This window comes from Monomorium pharaonis, chromosome 5 (genome assembly GCF_013373865.1).
Source record: "Monomorium pharaonis isolate MP-MQ-018 chromosome 5, ASM1337386v2, whole genome shotgun sequence".
Lineage (NCBI taxonomy): Eukaryota > Metazoa > Arthropoda > Insecta > Hymenoptera > Formicidae > Monomorium > Monomorium pharaonis.
Window position 1 is genome coordinate 23,765,013 of NC_050471.1, and position 26,798 is coordinate 23,791,810.

Below are 26,798 nucleotides of genomic sequence, written 5' to 3' on the forward strand. Positions count from 1 at the left end.
AACAGAAATTATATCTTTTGCTATAAAGAAATTTTGTGATTATAATTTATAAATCTTCGATAAATAATTTATTGAATTATTCATCAAATATTTACAAATAATTGAAATAGTATTATCTCATGCATGTTACTTCAAATTTCTTTGTGAAATTTTTATTTAAGAATGTTTGATAATTATACAATTATATGTTGTAATGATTTTCTTTTGTTTGCAATAATTTGTACATTAATTACAAACTTATTTTCCGAAATATATTCAGCAATAATTGTGTTGAGATAATTCTCTATTATACTATAATTATACAAGTTTTTATTTTTAGCATTAATTTTTTAAGGATTACTACATGTTACATAATTTGAATTTAGAATTAATGATTTTTAAAATTAGATTGGCAATTATGATACTATATATATCATAGATTGCAAATTAAAATAATGCTAAATTTTTTCTGTATGCGTTTCTATTTGGAAATATGTGTATCGGTGACGTAATTGTAACCTTCAGGCTTAACTAAACAAAAAATTAAAAAAAATTTTAATTACTACACAGAAAAAAAGTAATATAGCCAATAACATATGTGATTGCGGGCTGCCAATTACATAAAATACTCAATACAATAATATTTGTTAATGCAAGTACAATGTTGATATTGCAATAGCATATATTATTGAGTATATCTGTAATTGGCAGCCCGCAATAACATATCTTATTGAATATATTACTTTTTTTTTTCAGTGTATGAATATGGTTGTAGTTTGAACTAGGATAAGAATATTGTAAACTGTAAACGTGGTAGTTTTAAGTAACAAGTATCGATTACTTGATAAAATTTTTAAATATAACATCAAGTATGGAAAAAATTAAAAATATTTAATTGAAAAGTGTGCTTAATTTTAAATTTACGTAAAAATTAATAAATATTTACTACATCAAAATTTCAAAATATTTCATATAGAACAAAAACCTCTAATAAACGTTTATTAGATATTTGTCAGGGAAACTCGGAACTTCTTTAATCATTCATTAGACTTCCGGTAGGAATCTGTATTCCGCATTGTATGCCTCCATTAAACTTTTGTTAGACATATTCATAGATGCTTATATTATAGATGTTACGTGAATTAGTTATAGATGTTTTATACTTCGATGATTAAATTAAACAATTAAATTAACTAAATTAAATTAATTAAAAGTTTCATAAATTTTTTATGAATGGTGTTTTATGATGATACTTTAATTATAAATGTCAAAATAACATTTTATTTATTTTTGTTTCGGATACTTGGAACCTAATTATAGGAACGTAATTTGAAAAGGAATTATTTTATCATTAAAACATAACTAAGAAATCTTATAATGCTGCGCCTTTTATTCTATTTTGTTATTTGTTAATTATAACAAATAAAGCGCCGCATCCATCTATCGGCAATGTCGCATACTGCTCGATTCTATTTATTATATATTCATAATGAATGTCTAATAGATGCTCATGATGGATTTGTAAAGAACATCTGTCATAGATATGTGATATGGATCTCTATTAGAGATCTATTTAACTTCCATGACACATGGGGATAGACGTCCCATGGGACTATGGAGATTTATTAGATATCTAATAAATGTCACGTTCTATGTGGGATAAATATATAAAAAACATAGAATATGTGATTCTTCTTTAAACAAAATTCCCAAAACTAGACTCTTTTATGCTCTAGACCAGAATTTTCTTTTAAATGATGTTTAATTATTGTTTTGATTTGTTTGATTTAAAGACCGTTGAGGATTCTCAGTGAAAATTAATTGAGGCAATATGAATCAAATTGTGTCCAGGTTCTTGTAACGAGTCTGTCGTTACAACAAGTCGATTATCAAGAACCCGCGAACTTTTGGCTAGGCCCAAGAGCCGCGGATCTAATTCACCTTGGCGCCAAGTTTGCACCGTGTATGCGCCGGGACATCAAGATTCTGAAAGAGATCGACGTGTGGCGGGAAAGAGAACGAGATACCGCTTGTTGCATCAGAAACGACGATTCCGGCTGCGTTCAGTCCAGCAAAGCAGAGTGTTCTGTGAGTTTCCCCAATTATTTTGAAATAACGTTCGTAACATTCCGCCGGCTCTTCACGTCCACGTATGTTCATGATAATAAAAATTTTCTTCCATGCGCGCCCGACAGGTCCGGGGAATGAGATCCACTGCTATGGTAAATTACGTAATTTTTACTTCGACTCTGTAGCCTCCCCTTCCCCCCAAAAGCACTTAAGTGAAAAAAAAGAAAAAAAGATTGATTTCTATTTACTTCGTGTTATAAGCAATTTTTCATTATTTTCATTAAATTGAATAACAACAAATGATGATATAAGAACACAAACACTTTTTATTTTATATCAATTTCCCAATTTGTCCCAACTTAATTAATAGAAGAGAAAAGTTCTAATTTTTGCTACATATTTATTTTGCTAATAAATTACGCGTATTTCTGTTACTAATTTATGCATGTTTTCTAGGAGAGATCGGTACAGACAACGCAATATCCAAAATCGGGATGTAAGACGTCTTATGTCATATTTTTAGAAGATGTTTAAAAGACGTCTACAAGATGCTTTAAGACGTTCCGATTTTGGACATTGTATTGTCTGGGTATATATTTTAAAGTTTCGAAAAAATTATTTTAGCAATGAAATTAATTGTGATTATGTTAAAATCTCACAGAATACAATATCGACCTGGAAGAAGTGGGGACCCGGGGACAGCGGGCCTGGCGGCCGTATCAGTGGATCAGTTTGCGGATTGGATCCGAAGTTTTGCGACGCTCCGGCAAGCATCGCGCCTTACGAGTGGCCAGATGACATCACTAAGTGGCCAATCTGCCGGAAAACCAATCCCTTTAGTCAACGTTTCAGGTGAGTTGTACTTCCTATGTATTTATCTTTGCAAATGCTAGAATATTTTTATACGAAATTTATTTATTTTTTTACGAAAATAAGCTTAGTAGAATTTACATGAATCTTTTTTCTTTAAGAAGAGAGCCTTAGTTTAGCCTATTAAATAAACAACAGTTTACAATATGTCTAATCACTCATATTTACTTATATCTTAATCACTATTTAATATCTATCACTTATTATAACCATTTTCTTCCGTTAAAATTGTTCGTTATGTCATTAAATTAGACTTACGACATACACAACATTGAAAGATTACAAAAATTAGGTTGCAGAAGCATTTCGTTGGAAGATTGCAACAATAGAATAATGTTGATGCAATACTGTGGCAATGGTAAAATATTCGACTTTAAAAACATTATATTACAAGAATACAGTATATACTATTTTTTGATGTTCTTGATAATCAGGTATCATATTACCAGCTTTTGCATATATGACTTATATGCACATGTTCGTGAATTAATTTTTGCTGTCAAAAATTCTACTGTATCACTACGTCTCATTTGCTTTTGTTTTTAAACTCAATTTTGAGAAGAAAATCTTATAATGCTGCGTCTTTTACTATCTTATATAATTTTTTTAATTACACCCTAAAAAGTTTTGTGTTAAATTTAACACATTTTACATGTCCCAATTTATCCACTCAAATTTTTATATTAATTTAACATAAAGAAAATATGTTAAAATGCAATACAAATAATATATAAGAAATTAACACAAAAATTTAGACGGTGTCAGAAATCAAAGTTTATGTTAAATTGACATATGTATAATATTAAATGTAACTAAAATAAAATGTTATTTTAGTACGATAGAAGAAACAGTTTTAAAATTAGCATGTTGAATTGACATAATCCATGTATGAAAATTTTTGGCGGAAACTAAACAACAGAAGACAGCGATACTTTTATGATTAACATGAAAATTATGTCCATAGAGAAAAGTAAAACAATTTATCTGTTTACTTAAACATAAAATATGTCACAAAAAATTTATAAATTTACGTATAAATTGCACATAATTACGTAAAAATCACGTATAATTTTTTAACTTTTGAAAATTGTCAACATTAATTTAATATGGTAACCTAAGTAACATAATAATAAAGTAATCTAAGTAACATAATAATGAGTGTATTACATACATCTGTGTTAGAAATTAAACATAAAACGTTTTACACAGGAAAATTTTAACACAAATACAAAATATTTTTTCCTGTGTACGAGAAACACAATTTAGCCGTCTCTTTCAAGTGGCAATGGTTGGTATTGCTCACGAGTGACGCGTAGTATATTATTTTTCGCAGTATTTTTGGAACGTGGTTGCAACGATACTGAAGTAATATTACAAGAAACCTTTGCAACATCTTTACATTGTAATAAGCAATATTGAAACGTTTCAGCAATATTGTTACAAACTTCTTATGCTGTATAGATACGCCTTTACGTCTATATTTCTAAGCTATGTTATATTTTCTTATTACATTATTACAATGTTGCCAAAGGTTTCTTTTGTTTTTATTCCACATCTATCTTTTTTCTGTCTTCAATTATTTATCTCTCTTTTTTCATATTTTTATATTCGAATATATTGCATTTACTGTGTCTAAATTTTCATCCCACAGTCTACTCTATATAATATTGGAAATATAAAATGGAAATAAAACATGATTTGTAAAGATTAAAATGATAAGAAAATTATGAGAAAGAATAACATTGGAAAATTCTTGGCAGTAAAAACGGGAATCAACGGGGCAATGCCAACTTTCCCATCGGTCGCTACAAGGATAAGATGGCGGAGCATATGGTGTGCGAGGTGATCGGCCATCCGTGTTGCATCGGGATTCACGGCATGTGTCGGATTACTACGAAGGAGTACTGCGATTTCGTCCATGGTTACTTTCATGAGGAAGCATCCCTGTGCTCTCAGGTGGAGTGTTTGCACGACGTCTGCGGAATGATACCATTTCTGCATCCTGAATGGCCGGATCAGTTCTATAGACTTTTTACCACCATCTTTCTTCATGCCGGGTAATAAAAATTGAGTCTCTATTTTAATAAGTACGTCTAGAAAATGTAAAATAAATTTAATTAAATAATTCTTAACTCTTATTTAATTGTAAAAATTCTAAATTTTTGTTTCAACAAATTTAACTAAAAACATTGTTTTAAAAATTTATTTATTCTAATAGAAGAAGGTTGTCGATATATCAAAGCGACAATTCTTATTTAGAAATTAAACATTATATATTAATGCTGATAAAAGCACGATCGGCCAGGAATGATGGTGTGCTAGTATTGATAACTTTCTTCTAAATAATCTAAATCAAATCAATTTATCGTTAAATAAAATTTAAGAAAACAAGATAATAATATACTTTATTTTATTTTTATTTACTGAGAAAAACGTTTGGTTAATTGTATGGAAGAGTCCAGTAAATTTTACTGTATTATTTCAGTAAGATGTATAAGGTTAAATCAACAGAAGATACACCTGCTGTACTTTTTACATGACTGCATACAATATTATTTAGAGGACTCGGTTGACAATGCAAATTTAGGTTAGATTAGATTAGGTTTTAACGAATAGTCACCTTATTTTTACAGGACTTCTCGCATATATAAGCTTAATCGCCGATCCAGTAAGATTTACTGGGCTAAAATTGTATATTTAATGAAACTTTTTTTTCAATGTTCTATTAAAACCTAATAAAATAAAGTTGTTTGATTAATCGAAATAATTTATTTAAAAAAATTAATTTTTGATTCATATGTTTATTTCAATAAATCGATTTTTCAGAATCGTCCACTTGATAATTACGTTGCTGGTACAATACTTTCTGATGAGAGATTTGGAGAAACTAACAGGCTCGTTGCGCATCGCTTTAATCTACTTTATTGGTGCTCTTGCTGGAAATTTGGCCAGCGCAATCTTTGTCCCTTATAGGGCGGAAGTAAGTATTTAAAACCTTAAACATTGTTGTTAATAATAATTTGATAATAGTTTTTAATGCATTTTGTGATAACGAATAAAGTTGTTTATAAAAGAACGTTTTGCTACTTTTATAAGAAATATATAATCCTTGAGAAGTTTTTAAATTTTTTCCAATAATTGATATCTCAAATTATCAAGATAACTTGTTATAATTAATAGATAATAAGATCTTATTATTTTATAATAGATTTATTATAATAAATTTTTCTGCGTTATATTCCATTGTTCTCATCAAACGATATAAATTTTGTTTACATTTTAGGAAAGTAAACTATTATCAGTAGTCACTGATTTACTTAATTATATAATATGTGTTTTATGATTATTTGTTTACGTCTGATTCTATTAAGATTATATAATAATATTTACATAATTACATAATTTATTAAGCTCATTTATAGACACTATTTTGTTATTGAGATAGTGCTATAAAAGATCTTTTTCTTTCTCTTTTTTCTTTATTATCTTTCTTTTTCTTCCTTTTTTGTTTCTTTCGTTTTTTTATTTTTTCTATATTCAAAACACAAAAATTTCTTTATCTTTATTATCACACGTTCGTAGAAGTTCCCAGTGAGAAATAGTAGATCGAATCGACATCGATTCGACATCGAAATCATCATTTCGATGTCGATTCGACGTCGAATTGATGTCGAATTCATTATCGTTTTTCGCTGGGTTTGTTTATTTCTGGATGTATACATTAGGAACATTGTTGTCAATATTGTCCATTTGATTATAGGTTGGTCCAGCCGGTGCACATTTCGCTCTTCTTGCCACGCTAGTGGTCGAAGTGCTGCATTGCTGGCCGATGCTGAAGCATCCGCGTCGCGCGCTATCCAAGCTTATCCTGATTCTGCTGGGACTGCTAGTGCTAGGTATCCTGCCGTGGATAGACAACTACGCGCATCTGTTCGGCTTCATTTTCGGCTTCTTAGCGGCCTACGCGCTGATGCCATTTATCTCGTTCGGCCATTACGATCGTAAACGGAAGATCCTGCTGATCTGGGTGTGCCTGATTCTGATCGTGAGCCTGTTCGCTCTGCTGCTTGCCCTCTTTTACAACGTGCCGGTGTACGAGTGCGAGGTGTGCAAACTGTTCAACTGCGTGCCGTTCACTCGCGACTTTTGCGCTTCCCAAAATATCAATTTCAAGCGGGAGGAGCCAGTATGACACACGGGGCCGCGGTTCACAGTCGAGCGCGAAATTGTTCCGCTCGGCCCCCGAACTCACGTTCCTCATCATCGCGCACCTCATCACAATACGCCATTACCGTTCGTCACGCTCGTTCTGACGACGCTCCTCATCGACTCCCAAACGCGTCTGAAGAAGTCATAAGATCGAGTGGAACCTGAATGAAAAGAGACTTCTCCGTTTAAAGGATGACTGCAGCTCGAAGTCTTTGAAATCGTCAAAAATCTTAAACTGTACGAAGCCAAAGAAAATTCTTTAAAAACAATCGAAAGAAAAATTTCTTGAATTTTAAAGAAAAATTAAAAAAGGGATTCTTTAATTCTCTCTGGAAAATTAAATAATCAATGAATTTTTTTGGATATCTGAAGAGGATCGATAAATATTTTACATCAATTTAGCTGGGAGAATTGTTGAAAAAGGAAGTTTTTAAAATTTTTAAAAGAATTGTGCAAAAAAAGACCAATAAATATTTTCCTTTATTACAGTTATCGAGAAAAAGGAAGAAATCTCATTATAGGAACAAATTCTGAATTCTTAAAGAAGCTAAAAAGGATAGAACAATAATTTCCCGTTTCATGGTCTAAAATTGAAAGAAAGAATGAAAATAAATATATATTTGACCTTTAATTGGGATACTTAGCGATCTCATCGAGCTGCGAAGATCATCAAATTTGCATTATATCTGCGAAATTGTGGCACGCAAACATTGAAAATAATCCTATCATTTAACGACTGCGCTTCCACGATGACGCTATTCGAATTACTAAGCTTCTAAAGAAATTTTGCGAGTCCAAAGTTTTACAAGTTTCCAAGTTCAAGAAAGTTTACCGAACTTTGAACATCCACGATCGCATTTTTCGATTATTCGCGTTATTTGTAAAAGTGATATCACGGTGCGTTCGGGGGACATGGGGGTTTGATAGTGCCTGGATCGAGCGGGTGAAGGTGATGGATCCCGACCGACATTTTCGCTACTGCCAACGAACGTTAAAGAAAAAAAGAGAGAAAGAGAGAGAGAGAGAGAGAGAGAGAGAGAGAGAGAGAGAGAGAGAGAGAGAGAGAGAGAGAGAGAGAGAGAGAGAGAGAGAGAGAGAGAGAGAAACTCGTGTTCGTCGACTCACGACGATGCCTTAACATTATTAAGTCCCAGCGTAGTGAGTGGCTCCCGATGTGAGCTGGCTTGGGCCCAGCGAGGGGCCTTGAGGGAGTCTAAAGACTCTAAATCGCCGACGGAGTGTAAATAATAATATATCGCGGGGTTTTAGATGCCACGCGATGCCGATAACGGATGGATGCGCCATTGAATCGACTCTGGGATCTCGCGGAGAGTTTGGCGCGCGATTAGTATTCACCTTTTTCCCAAGGTGTTAATAGGATAACGGAAGAGAGGAAAGCCAGATGTAAATAAGATCGAGTCTTGTTACCATTGTAAGAGCGACCTTAGTAAGCTAATTTTAGGGAGAACCTTGAAAGTGCGCACGTCTTTCGTCTCTGCACAATATAGTCCCCCGCACCTCCGACATCCGGAACTATTGTCTGTGATGGCTTGACCTTGGAGATATTTTTCGTAGCACCGTGACGGCCGTAATGACGATGGCCGCGAGCCTTCCTGCAGGGACGATCGGTGGATGCTCATCATCTGGATATCAAACATTCGCGAATTTTGTGATATTTGTATAATTTGTGATATTTGTTGACTCAGCATATTTGTAGAAGAGGTAAAAAATTAAGGAAATACGTATATATATTTACCTTATCAAAACTACTTTTGAAAGTATTTTTATTTCATATTATCTTTAAGATTATTACAAATACGGACAGTGACTACGTATACACTAATTGTTTCATAATCTTTAAGCAGGCCAAGCGTAGCCGTTTCTCAGTAAAGTAAAACACTTGTGATTGATACGCTTAGTTACTAAACCTGATTAAAGCTGATGTAAATGTAATCAGAATCGTTTTACAATTAGATAAATATTTCATGGCTTTCAGCATAAAATATTATTACTCTTATATCAATTAAATAAAATTTTGTAAATTAAAAGGATTGTTTTGTTATTATATATCAGTATTCTTATATTTGTAAAGATGCTTAAATTCAACGGAATTTTTTATATCAAGTTGAGTTCGAACAATATGTTGATTTTTTAAATTATAAAATATGTAATTTATATATTATGCTTAAATATGATTATTTAAAAAGAAAAGATATATATTCCAGAATTAATATATTAAAATATGATAAAAATGTTGAGTTTTTATTACTTTGTTTTAATTAATTAAGAAATTTGCTTTTATCTAGTAATTGTTAATAGAATTAGATTTCGACTTAAATATGTCTGATTTATTTTGTCAAAAGATAATTGCATTGGTTTAATATGTAATAAAGATTATTTTATTGCAATCAGAATTTAATTAATTTGTATTTTATTTTTAATTCCAATTTTGTCAATAACAAATTTTAATATTATTTGATATTACTTAGTATTTAAAATGTTACAATCTTAATATTAAAATAATTCCAATCAATGCAATTTTGTATTATAACATCAAGATTTATATATAAGAATACGACATTTAAATAATTATACATTTTATATATAATATGCAAGATTTTAATATAATTTAAAATAAAACTGTATTTTACATTACATTTTGTTAATGCCAAATATCACGAAATTCTAATGTAAAATAAAACATGTAATGCATGCAGTATTGCGAGATGTAATCAAGACATTCGATTGGTATCCAGATGATAAACTCCTCATCGAGGATAAAAGGGAAGGGGAGGTCCGAGGCAGAGGAGGCGGAAGGAAAGTGTTAACGATTTAAGGCGAAATCAATTTTTTATAACAGCGTGAAAGAGATCGAGAGAAAGGCATTGTGTGTGAGAAAGGAAGGCGCGAATATCAGAATTCTTGATCAATTTTGAAGTCTGTAAATACATATATTTGCGGCAGCATGAGAGAATATGAAGGGAATAGAAGAGGAGGGCAGTGTGTGGAAAAGACAAATACGCGAGACACTTGCGCGAATTAGTTTGATGACTTTTTTGTTCTGGGGATTGAAATCGTCGGAATCGAAACTCTTTGATGGGGAATACGGAAAAAAGAGTTCCCGATGTTACTAGTATTTCGTAATGATGGAAGCATCAGTTCTTCACATCCATCGCAACGGAAAATCATACCGCTTTCAGTCCCCATTTTATTTCGTTCGTATGTTTATACGTGGAAGAGAATTTTCTGTTAGAATTTATCTTCAAAATTATGGTTATTATAGGAAAATATGAACATTGAAGAATTTTTTTATAATTTTAGTAAAATTTGGTATAAATTTAGTCAAATTGAATAAAACTACTAAAATTATAATTTTACTAAAATTACATTTAATATAATTTTATTAAAATTCTAGTAATTTTTTAATTAAAATTAATGAAATGTTTCGATATATATATCCATATTATGATTACTATGATTTTAAAGGTAAATTCTAAGAGAAAATTCTCTCCGTGCATATACGCGTGCATATTCTATTTTCTTCGTAGAAATGATCTTAAAATTATTTTTGCACAAAATTTCTGTGAAATTATGATTGCATCGATTTGAACAGAAATGCAAGTATACAATCAAGTTGTTTTAATTAAGTTATTTTAACCGACAAGGGAATTTTAAAGAAATAATATATGGATCGATAAAATGCTACGAAACAACAGCTAAAATTAATTAGCGACTATTGTAGATATTGGGAAAACATTTTTTCACGCACATTTTACTTTACTCTAATATTTTTACACACAATGCTGGTTATTTTTAATTTCGTTTTTTCAACCTTGTGATTTTATACTTTCCTTTTTTTTCAAAGCAAGTTGAAGTGACTGTGCAACACCTGCGGCGCTTTGCCCCATTTACATTTCGACGGACAATTACATTAGCATAACGCGTATTCGTGCGGGATGCAAGTGTGACTTTACGTTGGAAAGCGTCATTTGCAAGCGTATTATCATACCGATTACTATTGCTATTGCTCGCATTTAATCCAAATTATGCATTTGGAAACTTTGTGATATATACGATTTCGATGATCGCATGGATAAGAAATAGGAGAAAAACGAGATGTTGTGAGATGAGAATTGCGTGTATGCTGTGTGCGCGTGTGCGTGTGTATTGTGTGTGTGTGTGTGCGCGCGCGCGTCTGTATCTAATCGGGGTGATTGACCCGTGGCCCTCTTAAACTTTTTTTCGGATTATATATATAAATATTATAAATATAAACGTATACATACGCGAGTTAAAGTGGACCGTCGATGACGAGTAACGTATTGTTATTGTAAATGTGTTATATACAGATAATAGCATGCAACAAACACACATACACACACACATATACAGAAATACACACACATATGACATATACGACACATACAGAGTACACGGGACATATAAACAATCGTATATACACGTACACACACGATGGAGGTAAATAAATTGAGAACTTTCGATAATTCCATACCGATCACGGCGAGGTGGAATGTCTCGCCTTCCCTCGTGAAGGCGAGAGAGAAAGAGAAGGAAAGAGAAAGAGGTAAAGAGAAGGTAGTTTCACCCGGTTATAGTGGTTGTAGAAGCTAAAAATCACGAGTCGCGAATTGCACGATCGAACAAACATTTTACAGAATTTAATTTCATATACCTTATGACCAGAGTTGCCAGAGTTGGAGAATTTTCCCCTAAATTTAGGTTTGAAAATTTGAGGAAATTTTTAAGGAAGAAAAAGAAGAAAAGAAATATAATTTAGTTATATTTTTTAGAAATTGTATTGATTTATAATATGTTATTTTTTATTATATTGTTTATTATATTATTTGTTATAAATACAATCTGATACAAGCTGCAGATATATTTGTGCATAACAATGAATTTATAAATTTATTATTTGGGTGTTCAAGGGTTGCATGATGTCTTTAATTGTTGAAATTAAATTGAGAAAAACAGCATTGAAAATACTGCTTTTTAACAATATTGTATAGAACTTTAATAATAATGATATTTCTTTTTTTTTAATAATTTTTAATAATTTAAATCATAAACAAAGTAGGTAGGAATAAAATTCAAGCAATAACATTTCGAATAATAGAATCATGTTGCTTTCAAACTTGTTTTTAATTGCTTTATGATTTGACATTTAGTTTTTCCCAAGATAGTTTTCCCAAGAAAGTTAAAAATTCCAAAGATATTGTGGTAATGTCAGTTTAAGATTAAACTTTGTAAATAATAATAAATAATACTTTATTTAAAGAGTCATTGTAAATGTATTAAAAAGTTCTTCGAAAGTCCAAGAAATTTTTTGAAAAATATCTGTTTTACATAGTTGTATTTATTTATTTTATTTTTATTAAAACTTTTTGTCTTAATTTAGGAAAAGTTTCACGCTGGTATAAAATTCACATATTTTGATAGTTTACATAATTATCAAGAATTAAATATTATTACTTTTCATTGTCAATCATTTTTTATTACAAATAAAATTTTGTATTTAATTTTATTTTACATTTATATAACATATATATTATATTTCATTTATAATTGATAATTTTTTATTTTACAAAAGCGTAAAGCGGAGGAAATTATCTTAGTAAAGTCCAGATTTTACCGATTGCGCGGTTGACTTGTAATTTTTGCGAATGCGGCGAATCACCGCCCTTGTAAATAAATGTATGCGTCAAAAATGGACCAAGGATCTACATAGTGCAGCTCGTGCGTGTAAAATTGATCGGCAGATAGGATTGTAAGTAAAAGCTACGATTAATCCTAATTAATATGGAGGGGACTCCGCGAGAAGTGGGCAAACTCAGAGAGGAAAACTCATAAAAATTCTCTTCTGCAAAATAAGAATCTTAGTCTTCGAAGTCAAGAACCAGCTAAATGGTTTTAAGTAAACTTTTCATTGTTCTGTTAAAACTGACCGACATAAAGTTTCTGCATTAATGTATTCGTCTTCCTTTGTGATTTACGAAACAATGGTCGAACTGGTGCTGTTCATTCAAACAATTGGGATTTCTTTTTTTGTGATCTCCTTTATCAAAACGTAGTGTAATCATTCAGTAGAATCCAAACCGTCAAATGGCAAAATGCTTTTTTCTTTAAATATTCTTAACAAACGACAAAAACTTAATTTATAAAATTATAAAATTATGAAATTATGTAATTAATGGGGGAACTTATGAATTAAAGATGTAAAGCAAACTTTACAATTTTATTTAACAACGCTTACACAGTTTTGCGTTCTGGCGCTGTGGCTTCGAAGTCACGAATCATATTTAACGATTTGATTTCGCATAACAGATTTTTATCAGTCTCTCGAAGTTCGCCTAATTTGGCGGTGTAAATAAAACGGGCGCCGGTGCAACGATAGCGCCGGCTTGTAATTAATTAATTAAGGCTCTCGCGCCTCTTTTATATAAATATTATACATATATATATGTATATTATATACGACTTAAAAAAAACATTCCACCACGGCCGCGCGGTATTATTTTTCTGTATCCCTGTATCTATAAAAGCGCGATATAAGTATTAAGGACGGACTTTAAGGGAATATACGACTGTATTAATTAAAGATTGATCAACTTATTATTATTAAATCATCATTATTATCATCATTATTATGGTTGCCATTGTTAATATATCATTACAATAATTATCTCATCCCTCGGTTCTTCATTAGACTCATCGGTGCTCTCTCGATTATTTTTAATAATCATAACATTACATTGTACTTGTCGCTGTTATATACATACACATATAAATATATAAATATATAAATATATATAAATATATAAATATATATATACGAATGATATATATATTAATTTAATAACAATAAAGAAAAAGTGAACACACGTGATCTAGTTTGTGTGTGTGTGGATCAATGATCCTTTCTTCAAGCATAACATGGACGAACATTCGGATCGAGCCAATTATTACAATACGTTTTTTCCATTAATCCATCTTAATTTTATTTACATACTTTTATTTTTTAAATTTTGTTTAAAATATTTTTTTGTTTAATTTATAATTAATTGTGTTAAAGCTTATTGCTCATTGCCCTCTATCAATTTTTTTTTTAAATATTCATTCACTCGTAATAAGTCCCAACGACAAGGCCCATCGCAGCAAATTCCTGAGTTTCGATCACGTGAGTCGAGTACGTATCTTTCTGAACGTTTCATAATTTACCAAAATCTATTCACACCCTTTGACCCAACTTTTGAATGATCGACATAATGACTACAACTTTGTATCTGGAAGTAGCAATAGGGCAAATTAATTAAATGTTACATATCAAAAATTTTTGAAATATTTAAACTTGCAAATTGGAAAATGCATTTATAAGAATTCCAGATAGTTATAGTAATTAGTTTTTAACATATTTGTTTAATTGGTGCATTACCTATTGTAATACTTCCTGTAAATTTTGTCGCACACTTGTGACATTCTCTGGCAGATTTGCATGCAAACCTGAGGCTGATTTCAAGCCGGCTAAATAATCATGCATCGATCAAAATCTTATCAACAACTTCGCAATTGAAAGATTTGTAAGCCTCTAAACGGTAAGTATTTTGATACCTCAGAGTCTGGAAGACAATTTTTGTACAGTTTGATTCAAAAAATCACATATATATAATAGAATTTATTCTCACTTTGTAATTAATCCTACTATTTTATTCGAATTTTCTATACTATTTTATTATTTGGGAGGTAGGGTGAAATTTCGTCAAAAAGTTATAAAAAATTAATAAATTTTATAGAAATAAATTTATAAGAAAGTTATAAGAAATAAGCAATTTTCACAGAAAAGATACATTATTTTAACTCTTTGATTGCGGAATTAGGTTTCTTTCAGCAGACTTTCTTGAAATTTTGCATACATACGTTTTTTGAATCGTTGATTCCGAATCAGAATTCAGATTTTGCAAATTCAATACAACAGCTAGAGATCTAATATGGCCGCCATCAGTTAGTAAATTTGTGAAAATCTGGATATTTTTGCAGTAAATTTAGGTTTATAGGTTTTGTTACAGATTTAAAATTGAATAATAAAAATAATATTAAAATTTAAAATGGCAGATACAATATGGCTGTTTACAAGATAATACCATCGACTTAGAGCATGGACTGCGCCATCTCTATATTATTTATAATATGCAAAACTAGGTTTAGAAAAAAGAGCGAGAGCAATGGCCGCCAATTAACTCTGTCTTTGTTTTTCTCATGACTAGAAAAAGACATAATTGATCGACAATTTGTTATTTTTCATTTATTTTGTGTTATACAGTTGGATTCACTATCGATTCGCGTTGTGTAGTCCATGCTTTATGTAACACTTTCCAGGGTTGGATAATAATAACTAGTTAAAAAGTTGAAAGTTAATAATAAAGTTAAAAAGTTAATAACTTTTAATTTAATTTAGTTAATTTTAAATGATTAAATTTTTAACTTTAATTAGTTATTTTTGAAACGTATAAATTTTAACTTATTAACTTCTTCTTTAATTAAAAATTTTATCTGAGCAAATCCTTTCTAAAAAAGAGCATGGCATCGATACTCGCATCTCTCGAAGTATTGTTGTCGCTTTTCCGCGATGCCGATAAAACGTGTGTGAAGTTAGCATCTCAAAGTTTAGCATCTCATAAAAATACTGCAGAATTACTTGCATCCAGCATAGTTCTACAGTTCTTAATAGGTTTCAACAATAGTTCCGCTGAATTACCTATTTTAATTAAATTTTTATAAATGAGATGCTAACTTCCAGAATCACATAATAGCATCTCACCGTATTTCAAATATACGACCACAGAGAAGACTAAATCTATAGAGTTCTATCGTTTAGAGACGTCCTATCAATAGTTCTGACGATTAAATTAATGAAAAAATAATTTTTTGTTACAAAACATACGTATATATGCGTGTACGTCTGCGCATGTGGATTTGGTGTAACTAGCATCTCAGACAGACAAAATTAATTAATTAAAAAATTTTAAAAGTATTTTTCAACAACTATCTAGATGGAAAACTTATATTTATAGGTCTAGACATGAGATGTTGGTTGAATATCGACAGTTCTATTTCTTTTAACGCAGTTCCCATATAGATACGGACGCGTACAATAATTTTCTAAAGAATTTCGGTAATATAAATAATTAAAACATTTTTTAAACAATTATTTTGCCCGGAAAACTTGAATTTTGAGAGCTAGACGTGAAATGCTGATCGAATATCGACAGTTCTATTTATTTTAACGCAGTTCTCATATTGTTCTGGACGCGTACAATAGTTTTTTAAAAAGTTACGGTGTTATAATTAATTAGAACATTTTTTAAACAATTATTTTGCCCTGAAAACTTGAATTTTGAAGGCTAGACGTAAAGTGCTAATCGAATATCGACAGATTAATTTATTTTGACGCAGTTTTCATATAGTTATGGACGCGTACAATAATTTTCTATAGAAATAAGGTGTTATAATTAATTAAAACATTTTTTAAACAATTATTATTCCCAAAAAACTTGAATTTTGAGGGCTAGACGTGTAGTGCTAATCGAATATCGACAGATTAATTTATTTTAACGCAATTTTCATATAGTTGCGGACGCGTACAATAATTATCTATAGAGATAAGGTGTTATAATTAATAAAAACATTTTTTAAACAATTATTTTTCCTAAAAAACTTGAATTTTGAGGGCTAGACGTGTAGTGCTAATCGAATATTGACAGATTAATTTATTTTAACGCAGTTTTCATATAGTTCCGAACGCATACAATAGTTTTCTAAAAAGTTACTGTGTCATAATTAATTAAAACACTTTTTAAACAATTATTTTGCCCTGAAAACTTGAATTTTGAAGGCTAGACGTAAAGTGCTGATCAAATATCGACAGATTAATTTATTTTAACGCAGTTTTCATATAGTTCCGGACGCGTACAATAATTTTCCATAGAGATAAGGTGTTATAATTAATAAAAACATTTTTTAAACAATTATTTTTCCCAAAAAACTTGAATTTTGAAGGCTAGACGTGTAGTGCTAATTGAATATCGACAGATTAATTTATTTTAACGCAGTTTTCATATAGTTCCGGACGCGTACAATAGTTTTCTAAAAAGTTATTGTGTTATAATTAATTAAAACATTTTTTAAACAATTATTTTGCCCTGAAAACTTGAATTTTGAAAGCTAGACGTAAAGTGCTAATCGAATATCGACAGATTAATTTATTTTAACGCAGTTTTCATATAGTTCCGGACGCGTAAAATAGTTTTCTAAAAAGTTACTGTGTTATAATTAATTGAAACATTTTTTAAACAATTATTTTGCGCATAAAACTTGAATTTTGAGGGTAAAACGTGTAGTGCTAATCGAATATCGACAGATTAATTTACTTTAACGCAGTTTTCATATAGTTCCGGACGCGTGCAATAGTTGTCTAAAAAGTTACTGTGTTATAATTAATTGAAACATTTTTTAAACAATTATTTTGCCCATAAAACTTGAATTTTGAGGGCTAGACGTAAAGTGCTAATCGAATATCGACAGATTAATTTATTTAAAAAACGTAATTCAACGTAATTATTGTTAAAACTTATCAAGAACTGTGGAACTATGTTGGATGCAAGTAATTCTGCGGTATTTTTTGAGATGTTAAACTTTGAGATGCTAACTTCACACACGTTTAATCGGCATCGCGGAAAAGCGATATCAATACTTCGAGAGATGCGAGTATCGATGCCATGCCCTTTTTTAGAAAGGAAAGGATAATAATTATTGCAATTGTTATTTTTAAAAAGTAAAAAATGAAATAGCGCTTAGCGCGTTGTTCTAGTAAAATAAAATAAAATAAAAACACATTCTTGCTAAAACAATTTTTTTGTTATTTCAATAATTAATATTATACCCTAATTTATAAATAAAATATTAAATAAATTTAATGATCGATACTGTAATTATATTGGTAATCTAACTAAAACAAATTATATGGATTTTTAATTTAATATAAATAAAGCTCCTTAAAGTTAATTTTTACTTTAACTTGAGTTGAATTAATTTTAATCGAACTTTAACTATGTTAGTTTTTTATTTATGTAATTTTTAACTTAACTGAATTAATTTTATATTCCATTAACTTTAATTTAATTTAGTTAAAAAAATATATTAACTTATATAAATATAAAACTTATATAAATATAAAAACTACCCAACTCTGATACTTTCATCAACCTTCAATATTCATGAATTTCTAATATTTAAAAACGATATATGTAAGTGAAATATCACAAAAGACCATTTCTATCGTAAATTTTGTGTAGAATACGGCTATATTTTTTAAAACTTAAAATTTTCATCTTTTATTATTTCCATCCACTATATTATATCCGTCATTTAAAATTTTTCTGTTTTAACCTCCGATTAGTAATCAATGACCCCTAAAATTCTTTATACTCAAAAAAGGTCAACTCAATATAAAATTTTAGGAGAAATCAATTGTTCCTAAAAAAATAGATTTTACATTTTTTATATTTAAATTGTTATAAACAATCACTAGGAGACAATTGGCAGCAAAAAGGCTTTGGAAACATATAAATTAAGTATTTCTATAGTTTGACTGGAAAAGTCAAACGTTAACGTTACTATCCCGAAACATTATAAAAATAAAAAGAAAACAAGTGGGATGTATAAGTATTTCTGGGATGGTCCCGTTTACCTACGTTCCCGATTGCTTACTACTTCGTTTGCACACAATTGAATTTACATAGAAACATAGTTTAGTGGCTTATACATATATGAGACCTGGTGCTCTAAAGGTTAAGCACTTTAATTTTAATCTATATGCCACTTACTTTTCTGCCTATAACTTCGTCAAATCATCAGATATCGATAAAACGTTTAAAGAATGTATTTTAAAGACTTCAAATATTAAGAATATTTAAAAATCGATTTTTTTACCTTTTAAAAAATAATTTAAATACTTTCTTAATCATTAATTGCATCAATTTAAACTAATCTCAAGTATTAAATATAATATTAAAATTATAATAAAATTAATGAAAGAAAAATATCAGTAAAAAAATTACGTAAATTATTAGAAAGGGAATGGGTACTGTGAAAAAATACAATTTATGTAATTGGGCACAAAGGATGCAACGTACATGCATTTGAAAGTACGGGCGTAAGGAAAACTGGATTGTCAACTTTATAGTTTATTCTTGGACGGTATCTATTTGATATTTTTGCACAATATATTAACAATTGTTATTTTGTCAACTGATAAAAAAATACACAAAATACTGATATATCATAATATTAGGACACTCTGGAGTCCTGCCCAGGTCAAAGTCGATTGCAACAAAAAATATATATATATTTATTTATTTATATATTCTTTTATGTATAATAATCTGTGTGGAGGATGGGTCAGCGTTGATAATTCTCCTCCCTTTGTTCTCGCGAAATCGTGTATATACAACGTACTTAACGTTTATCTCTCTCATGTTTAATTTATAATCTCTTTAGGTATAAATTAAATACTCCTGTTTTCTAGATTGATTATTTACGAGAGCGTTTCTTCTTCGAAATTATGTTTAAATTATTTAATATTTATAAAATTAAAGAAAACTTTATTTTAAATATGCAATGTTACGAGATAAAATAATCTAAAGTGTGCTAAAAATTGAATTCAACAAATTTATTTCTCTCGTAGCATTTGAAAATTGCACTGAATGAATTGTTAGAATACAATAATAAATTATGTAATTATTACATTGCAATCATAGTTTGTGACGGAAGAAGAATTACGCTTACTGACCCTGCAAAAATTATATGTATTAAAAGGAATTAGCTGACACTCGATCTATATTGATCGTTTGGATGAGAAGTAAACTTGGTTATAATTGACTAGCAATTACATACAATAAATTTTTTTAATACTAAACATTTTAATGCAAATTAAAATACATAAAAATTATTTTGATTTTGTTTTGTTGGATTTGCCATTTTTATAAAAAAATGACATAGTTAAGAAACAAAACGGTTGGAAATGGGAAGAAAAAACGGGAAGATATTCAAAACTTTGAAAATAAATCTCCGACTTTTGAAGTTTAAGAAATTGATCTCAAGAACGAATTGTCGTCGTTAAAATTCCTTTTAATTCAGCCATCTTTTGCAGGAGAAGTACCTCACATAATCTAGAAAAATTTACAATGATGTCGGTTGGACAAAAGTTCCGAAAGCACAAAATGTTGGCAGCGCAGAAGACGTTTCTTTCTGTCGTTAAAATCGAAATTGTGTTTGATAATAGAGAAGAATAACATATTTAATAACGCTTATGCGTGAAACGTCTATCTCGCTTCTCGAGTTCGCACACACTTTACTCATCGTAACAAGGAAAAGGCCACTTTTCAACATAAAAAACTATATAACGCCACGCCTTACAAAAATATTCCGCTAAGAATACCGCTTTTTTAACGGACGTACGTGCTCATTTATGCTCAACTACCATAGTTTAACAAAATCAATTTCAACTCCGAGAACATAGTTCGCCATTAAACTTTCATAGAGTCATTGGCTGTTAGAGATAATATTAGAGCTCTCATTATTTTATAAATAATACGTAAAGAAAAATTATATTGTCAAAATGTTCAATTAAACTAAATAATAAAGTATTGGTCAATATCTTTGAGCTTTATAGATCTTTATCGAAGTCAAACTTGATCCCGCCGTAGTTGAGATTAAATTTCACGCGTACACTAAGTGCTCCAATTGTACATCAGTAAATAGAAGCAGTAAAAACATGCTTATCATCATCAAATTTTATAAGTTTTATTAAACTTTCAAACGTTTTAAATATAAATTGTTGAATAAAATAATTATTTTTTTATAGTATAATTTTACTGCATTGTTACAAATTAAAAAAAAATTAAAATTATAAAATTAAAAAAACAGATGTAGGACGAGTATTCTACTAAAAAAAAGATTACTTAAAAATTTAATGTAACAATTCGAGCACTACGCGCACGTGCACGCATACACACACATATACATACACATTCTAGCTATTGAAAGTGTCACGCTATTATTGTTAGAGCTGTAATACACAAAATGCGTAGTACATATAACATAAGCATGGCATAAAACCGCTGGATTAATGGACATCTTAAGTAAATCAATATGGCGACTTTATGCTGGATGCTCACAGGTTTAATGGTCTTATGTTATGCTTATGCTACACTATATACATTTTGTGTATTGAGTTCTTACACCTCAAGCAGCAACCTTGAGAAAGAATGGAATGTGTTGCGTTTTTTATGGTACACAGATAACATGAACATTATATTTTGTTAGCAATTATATTTACAAGACTTACAAATCACACACCTAGTAAAAAATGACACAGTCGTGCCTATTGCAATTCGCTGTCATCCTACTCTCTTCTGGCGAAATAATTGATACAACTGACGATCAGCGATTCATCTGACGACCATTTTATACTCTCTCTGAAATTTCGAGATCCTAAAACCAGTTCACAATTCCTGGTTGAAAGGATCTGGAGATTTATGAGAATTTGTGGTCAGGAATTCTCATAAGTCTGAGGACGCTGAAAATTGAAAACCTAAATACGTTGAGATTCTCAGATGTATAAGAAAGTTATAGACTTATGACTATTACATGACATTTCTTTCATCCAAACGTCTGGAGGAATATCGTTATATTTTCTTTCATATAAAATGAAAAAGAGAAAAAGAAGAAATTTAGACATTTTTTGAATCTAATGGTGTAATTAAAATCTGGAGATTCACCGTCAAAACTTCTTTATAAATTCGCGCATATAAATCTCTTTTTCTTTTTATAACAATTTATAAATCTGATATCCTCTCCTTCTTAGAAATCCAGAGATCCCGATATTCTCATATTCACGGATTGCTATCCGAGTTATGACAGGATCTTGAATCAATCGTCACATGTTAAAAATATTTCGATGAATAGCTTAATAAATAAACGTACACGAGCACAGTTACGAAGTGATTCGCACTGTTTACGTAAAACTGGTAAACTAATTTGTGTTTTTGTCCCTATACGTTCTTTGCAGAAACTGATGGAATGTCTCCATCCTGCATTTCAAGTTCAAAACACAAATGATCTAGAAAAAATTCCTATAACAGGAATCATGGCCCTAACATTCGGACTTGTCTTCTTCGACCAGTTGTTGAGTATCTTTCCCCGAGTCGATGGGCGTCGGATCTAATTCTCTCCTCTTTAGATGTAGCTGCGGAGGCTCTTTGTGCTGTATGCTCGACGGTTTCATCTCCGCTGGCATTTCGTACACACTGCCAGCGCCAGTGCCATTCGTAGCGCCGCTTTCCATATTTACTGCATCGTACATTGGATTACTGAAGTCTCGGTTCTTATTGGTAACATCGTTCAAGTTATACTCCACATCGAGAGGTTCCTATAAATATAACATATGATGATGGTTAGAACAAGTATAAAGCAGAATTTATTAATTTATTGTATTAATAAACGTAATTAATATATATGATTTATTTAGCAAGGGGAGAATCCGAAGCATTTTTTATTTATTGGTTTATTGCAAAAGGTAATAGTTCTTCTTGTATTACAAAATCTAAACCTCAGACATCCCTTTTTAATGATTAGAATATAAACCATAATTTTTAAACTAGACTTTTAATAATAAGAAGTAATGTACCCATATTTTTACTATCATAACTGTAATCAGCACGTCAAAATATGTAAGTATAGGTATGTAGTTTCAAAAAAATTGGAGTTCCGACGTTTTCGAATTTTTATTCCCTTTTTGTTTAAGACCTATCATCCTGCCAAATGGTTACTCTCGATCCGATATAACTTTCAAATTTTTATATTTATTGTTAATTTTTGAAAAACTAAGAACTATCTGAAATTAGAATTTAGGATTCTTAATACAAATAAGATTCTTAATACGAATAGGATTATCTTTGCAATAAATTACATTTCAAAACGCATTTCTACTTCTGGTTTCTCTCTTGTAAAATATTCAAATTTGATCAATTTAAGTGGACTTGCCATTCTTTCGTGAGCTTCCGCACCAAACTCCACATTGCTACCTTGGCGGAAGGAAACACTTTGAGTGCCTGTGAGACTACCAAGGCCACCAGGCTTGCCACTATTAACAAAAGTTTTATAATAATAAAAAGAAATGTCTTTGTTCTTCATTATTATGAAATTTAGAAATTATGCTTACAATGGTCGCTTTTTGAGAACCATAAAGATTGCGGCAGCGCAGAACAACACCAGCAGGCATATTACTATGGGAATAACTATAGCAGCGGTAGATCCACCTGCTCGAGCGGCGACAGCCGCCGTTTCACAGAATTCACCATGGAAATCTTCGCGACAGTTACATGCCAGCTTGTCGTCCAATTCTTGACACCGTCCACCGTTCTGGCAGCGACATATCCTAGGCGCCGGCAAAGGCCTCTCATTTGTGGCGTCGCAATGTCTCTCGTTGTCGTCCTTCATCATACGCTGAAACGCGCCAACGTTGTCTGAGCAAAGGCAGCGATGACCGCCAGGAATTGTTACGCACAGGTGAGTGCACTGATCGCTGTGACATGGATCTCTCAGGCTGGTGTTGTATCTCAGCTGATGATAGACTCTGACACCTCCGGGACTAGGGAGATTCTTGACGATAGTTTGCGGAACTCCCCTACCAAATTTGTCCTGTCGAATGAGTTCACCTGTTTGCTTGGTGGTCCAATAAAGGTTGTTCTCAAAAACATCCAGCGCTATTGGATTTCTGAGAGGTCTGCCCTTCAATACAATTCTTCTATTGGTACCGGTCAAACTGATTGCTTCAATGGTATCCAGCTTGCTATCGGACCAGTAAAGTGTGTGCTCCATAGCGTAGTCGATACTGAGTGACGAAGGACTGGCAATCCTTTCGGTCACGAGTAATTTGCGTCTAGCTCCGTCCATCCAGGCAATTTCGATCTTTGGTTGATTACCTGAGTCGGCCCATACAATCTCTCCTTTTTCGGGATCCACGACCACTGCTGTTGGTTGCTCTAGATTCGTTGTAATTATACTACGTCGATACCTGCCGTCCGATTTAGATACCATAATTTGACCGCGAGGAGTGGTTCCCGATTGATCTATTTCGCTCCAGTACAAATTACCGGAGATCCAATCAAGGGCTAAGCTCGTTGGTCTGGAGTCAGCTGTAAAAATTAATATTATTAGTGAATTATACCAGGTGTGGATTATTAACTTATAAATAGATAAAAAATATATATGTAATTATAAAAAAGCGTTAATTTTAAAACTGCTTCACTGCTAACGACACAAAAATTTTTTTAATTTAAAAGTTTGAAAATTTAAACTTTTAAAGATATAAAAGCTAATGATGATAATACTGACAAAATTTTAATCTCAGATAAAAAATAAAATGTTGAAAAAACTCTGAGAAAATTATTTCAATAAAATATAACTAATCGAGTATAAAATTGCATGGTACATACTCTTCATATTGAGGTCCTGCGCGTGTCCAATTTTCGCTTCGCCTTCTTTGGCATTCACCATGTAGGATCGTTTAATGGTGTTATCATATGAATCAATCCAGAAAACGTATTCCGTCCTGGGATCAAAATCAATAGCCTGTACCCTCTTCTCGTCGTCGATTACATCGATTTCTTCTTTGGTGCGCAGATCGTAGGCTCGGAGTTCTGGTCCGTTAGCGAACAACACAACAACATTATCATCCTCAGCACGACATACGCCACTGTGCCTGTCTGACAGTTGGAACCCTTGCCGACAAGAGCAGGCATACGTGCCGTTCAGATTCGTGCAAATGTGAGAACATTGATGGCTACCGGTCTGGCATTCGTCAACATCCACACAGTGCTTCCGATTATCCTGCGAGATTATGTAACCCGGATAACAGGCGCATATATAACCGCCGTCCATAAGATTGTGGCACTCGTGCGCGCAACCGCCATGGTCAGTGTCCGTACAGTGATGACTGTGATCTGAAAACGCAACATTATCGAATGAACATAGAACATGATAGAGCAAATCTTAATAAAAATTTTTTTTAGAATTCTTTTTATATGTATATAAAGTATTAAAAATTCTGAACTACTAAAATTTCTCATTTCATAATTTCTGAAAAAGACTTATAAAATATGTAAAAAAGTTTAAGTATATTTTCAGAAATCTTTATAAAAAAATATAATTTTATTAAACTCACGGCATCCCAATTCGTCCGATTGATCTCCGCAATCATCTGCGAGATCGCAGAGTTTCAGATGATCGATGCACTTCTTGTTCGCGCAAGTGTATTCTGTAATTGGATCGCACGGACGAATCTGCTTCACACACATTGTCATGTTGTTCTCATCAGAGCCGTCGCCGCAGTTGTCAATCCCATCGCATAACTGGTACCTAGCAATACACTTATGGTTGGCGCACTGGAACCGTCTATGTGTATCACACTGGAAGTTCGCTACGCAAAAACACAGCAATGTTATTTTTTTATTCTTACAAAAGAGTTAAAATATCAAGATATTATTTATAAACTCACCACACATGGTAGGACTCTCATCGGAATTGTCACCGCAATCGTCGGTGCCATCGCAAATGTCGTTCAATGAGACGCAAAGGTTGTTGTTACATTGGAATCGCGACTGCGGACAGTATCTTCCCCCGGGATATCTCGGTGGGCAATTGATCTCGTCACTCATATCACGACAATCTCGTGCTCCGTCGCAACGAAGATATGATGCAATACAATGACCACTGGCACATTGGAAGCTGTCATTCTGCAGCAAGTATAGAAATCGCATAAAATATAAAACCGTAACAAAAGTGTAAGTTAATTAATTCATTTTACGTACCTTACACACCCATTGATGACATTGCTCCTCGTCACTATTGTCGCCGCAATCGTCTTCGTTGTCGCATCTCCATCTAGATGCGATGCACTTACCATTTCTACACTTGAACTCGGACTCGGAGCACTGACGATACTTGTCCTTACACATCGCATCTGCTTCGTCGCTACCATCCCCGCAATCGTCGGCGAAATCGCACAGCCACTGTTTCGGCACGCATCGATTGTTGGCGCATTTAAAGTCCATTTTGGGGTCGCACTTCGGACAGTTCTCCGGGCGCTCATCGGAACCGTCCCGGCAATCGTCTTTGCCATCACAGAACAACCATTTTGGTATGCATCGGTAGTTTGCGTGTCCTGGACACCGCTGCCACCCTGTCGTGCAGTTCTTTTGCCGACACATGTACGCCGGCTCATCACTATCGTCGCCGCAATCGTTATCAGAATCGCACATCCACAATTTAGGAATACACTTGCCATTCTTGCAGCTAAACTCGGTGCTCGAATCGCAAGCACGGTTATCTGAATAGTAATATAGCAATTATTCTATAGTAATATACAAATATAAGTATTATACTAATTACTTATAATATTATAGTTACAATTTATATAGTGATTACAATTAAAGTAAAAACAACAGGAAATATTTAAGTTATTAAAACTTACATTTTATGTAAATTTCAAAACTATAAAAAAGTTATATAAATATAAGAAAAAAATAACAGCT

At 31.6% G+C, this 26,798-nt stretch overlaps 2 protein-coding genes and 1 long non-coding RNA gene across 6 annotated transcripts in view; 1 reads left to right on the forward strand and 2 right to left on the reverse strand.

Moving 5' to 3' along the window:
* The window catches only part of LOC105839511 (inactive rhomboid protein 1), a 137,640-nt gene extending 129,480 nt beyond the window's left edge, over positions 1 to 8,160 (forward strand). For 3 of the 4 annotated variants that reach the window (XM_028192803.2, XM_028192804.2, XM_028192802.2), the window contains exons 14-19: positions 1,831 to 2,067; positions 2,175 to 2,201; positions 2,711 to 2,901; positions 4,680 to 4,976; positions 5,746 to 5,899; positions 6,680 to 8,160. In XM_028192803.2, coding sequence (XP_028048604.1) covers positions 1,831 to 2,067; positions 2,175 to 2,201; positions 2,711 to 2,901; positions 4,680 to 4,976; positions 5,746 to 5,899; positions 6,680 to 7,111 — 1,338 coding nt within the window. In that variant the 3' untranslated portion in view covers positions 7,112 to 8,160. The remainder of the gene's footprint in view (positions 1 to 1,830; positions 2,068 to 2,174; positions 2,202 to 2,710; positions 2,902 to 4,679; positions 4,977 to 5,745; positions 5,900 to 6,679) is intronic. The other variant, XM_028192805.2, reaches the window with a different exon arrangement.
* A 4,051-nt stretch (positions 8,161 to 12,211) lies between these two features.
* Positions 12,212 to 15,601, reverse strand: LOC114254996. Its single transcript, XR_004963324.1, has 2 exons — positions 14,582 to 15,601; positions 12,212 to 14,432 (listed from the first exon to the last, which is right to left on the reverse strand). It is a non-coding gene; the product is annotated as an uncharacterized LOC114254996 (long non-coding RNA).
* A 3,768-nt stretch (positions 15,602 to 19,369) lies between these two features.
* Positions 19,370 to 26,798, reverse strand: part of LOC105838023 (low-density lipoprotein receptor-related protein 2) — a 60,278-nt gene continuing 52,849 nt past the window's right edge. Inside the window, exons 23-29 of the mRNA XM_028192828.2 lie at positions 26,076 to 26,593; positions 25,763 to 26,000; positions 25,430 to 25,684; positions 24,702 to 25,208; positions 23,426 to 24,401; positions 23,248 to 23,347; positions 19,370 to 22,633 (exon numbers count right to left, since the gene is read on the reverse strand). Coding sequence (XP_028048629.2) covers positions 22,358 to 22,633; positions 23,248 to 23,347; positions 23,426 to 24,401; positions 24,702 to 25,208; positions 25,430 to 25,684; positions 25,763 to 26,000; positions 26,076 to 26,593 — 2,870 coding nt within the window. The 3' untranslated portion in view covers positions 19,370 to 22,357. The remainder of the gene's footprint in view (positions 22,634 to 23,247; positions 23,348 to 23,425; positions 24,402 to 24,701; positions 25,209 to 25,429; positions 25,685 to 25,762; positions 26,001 to 26,075; positions 26,594 to 26,798) is intronic.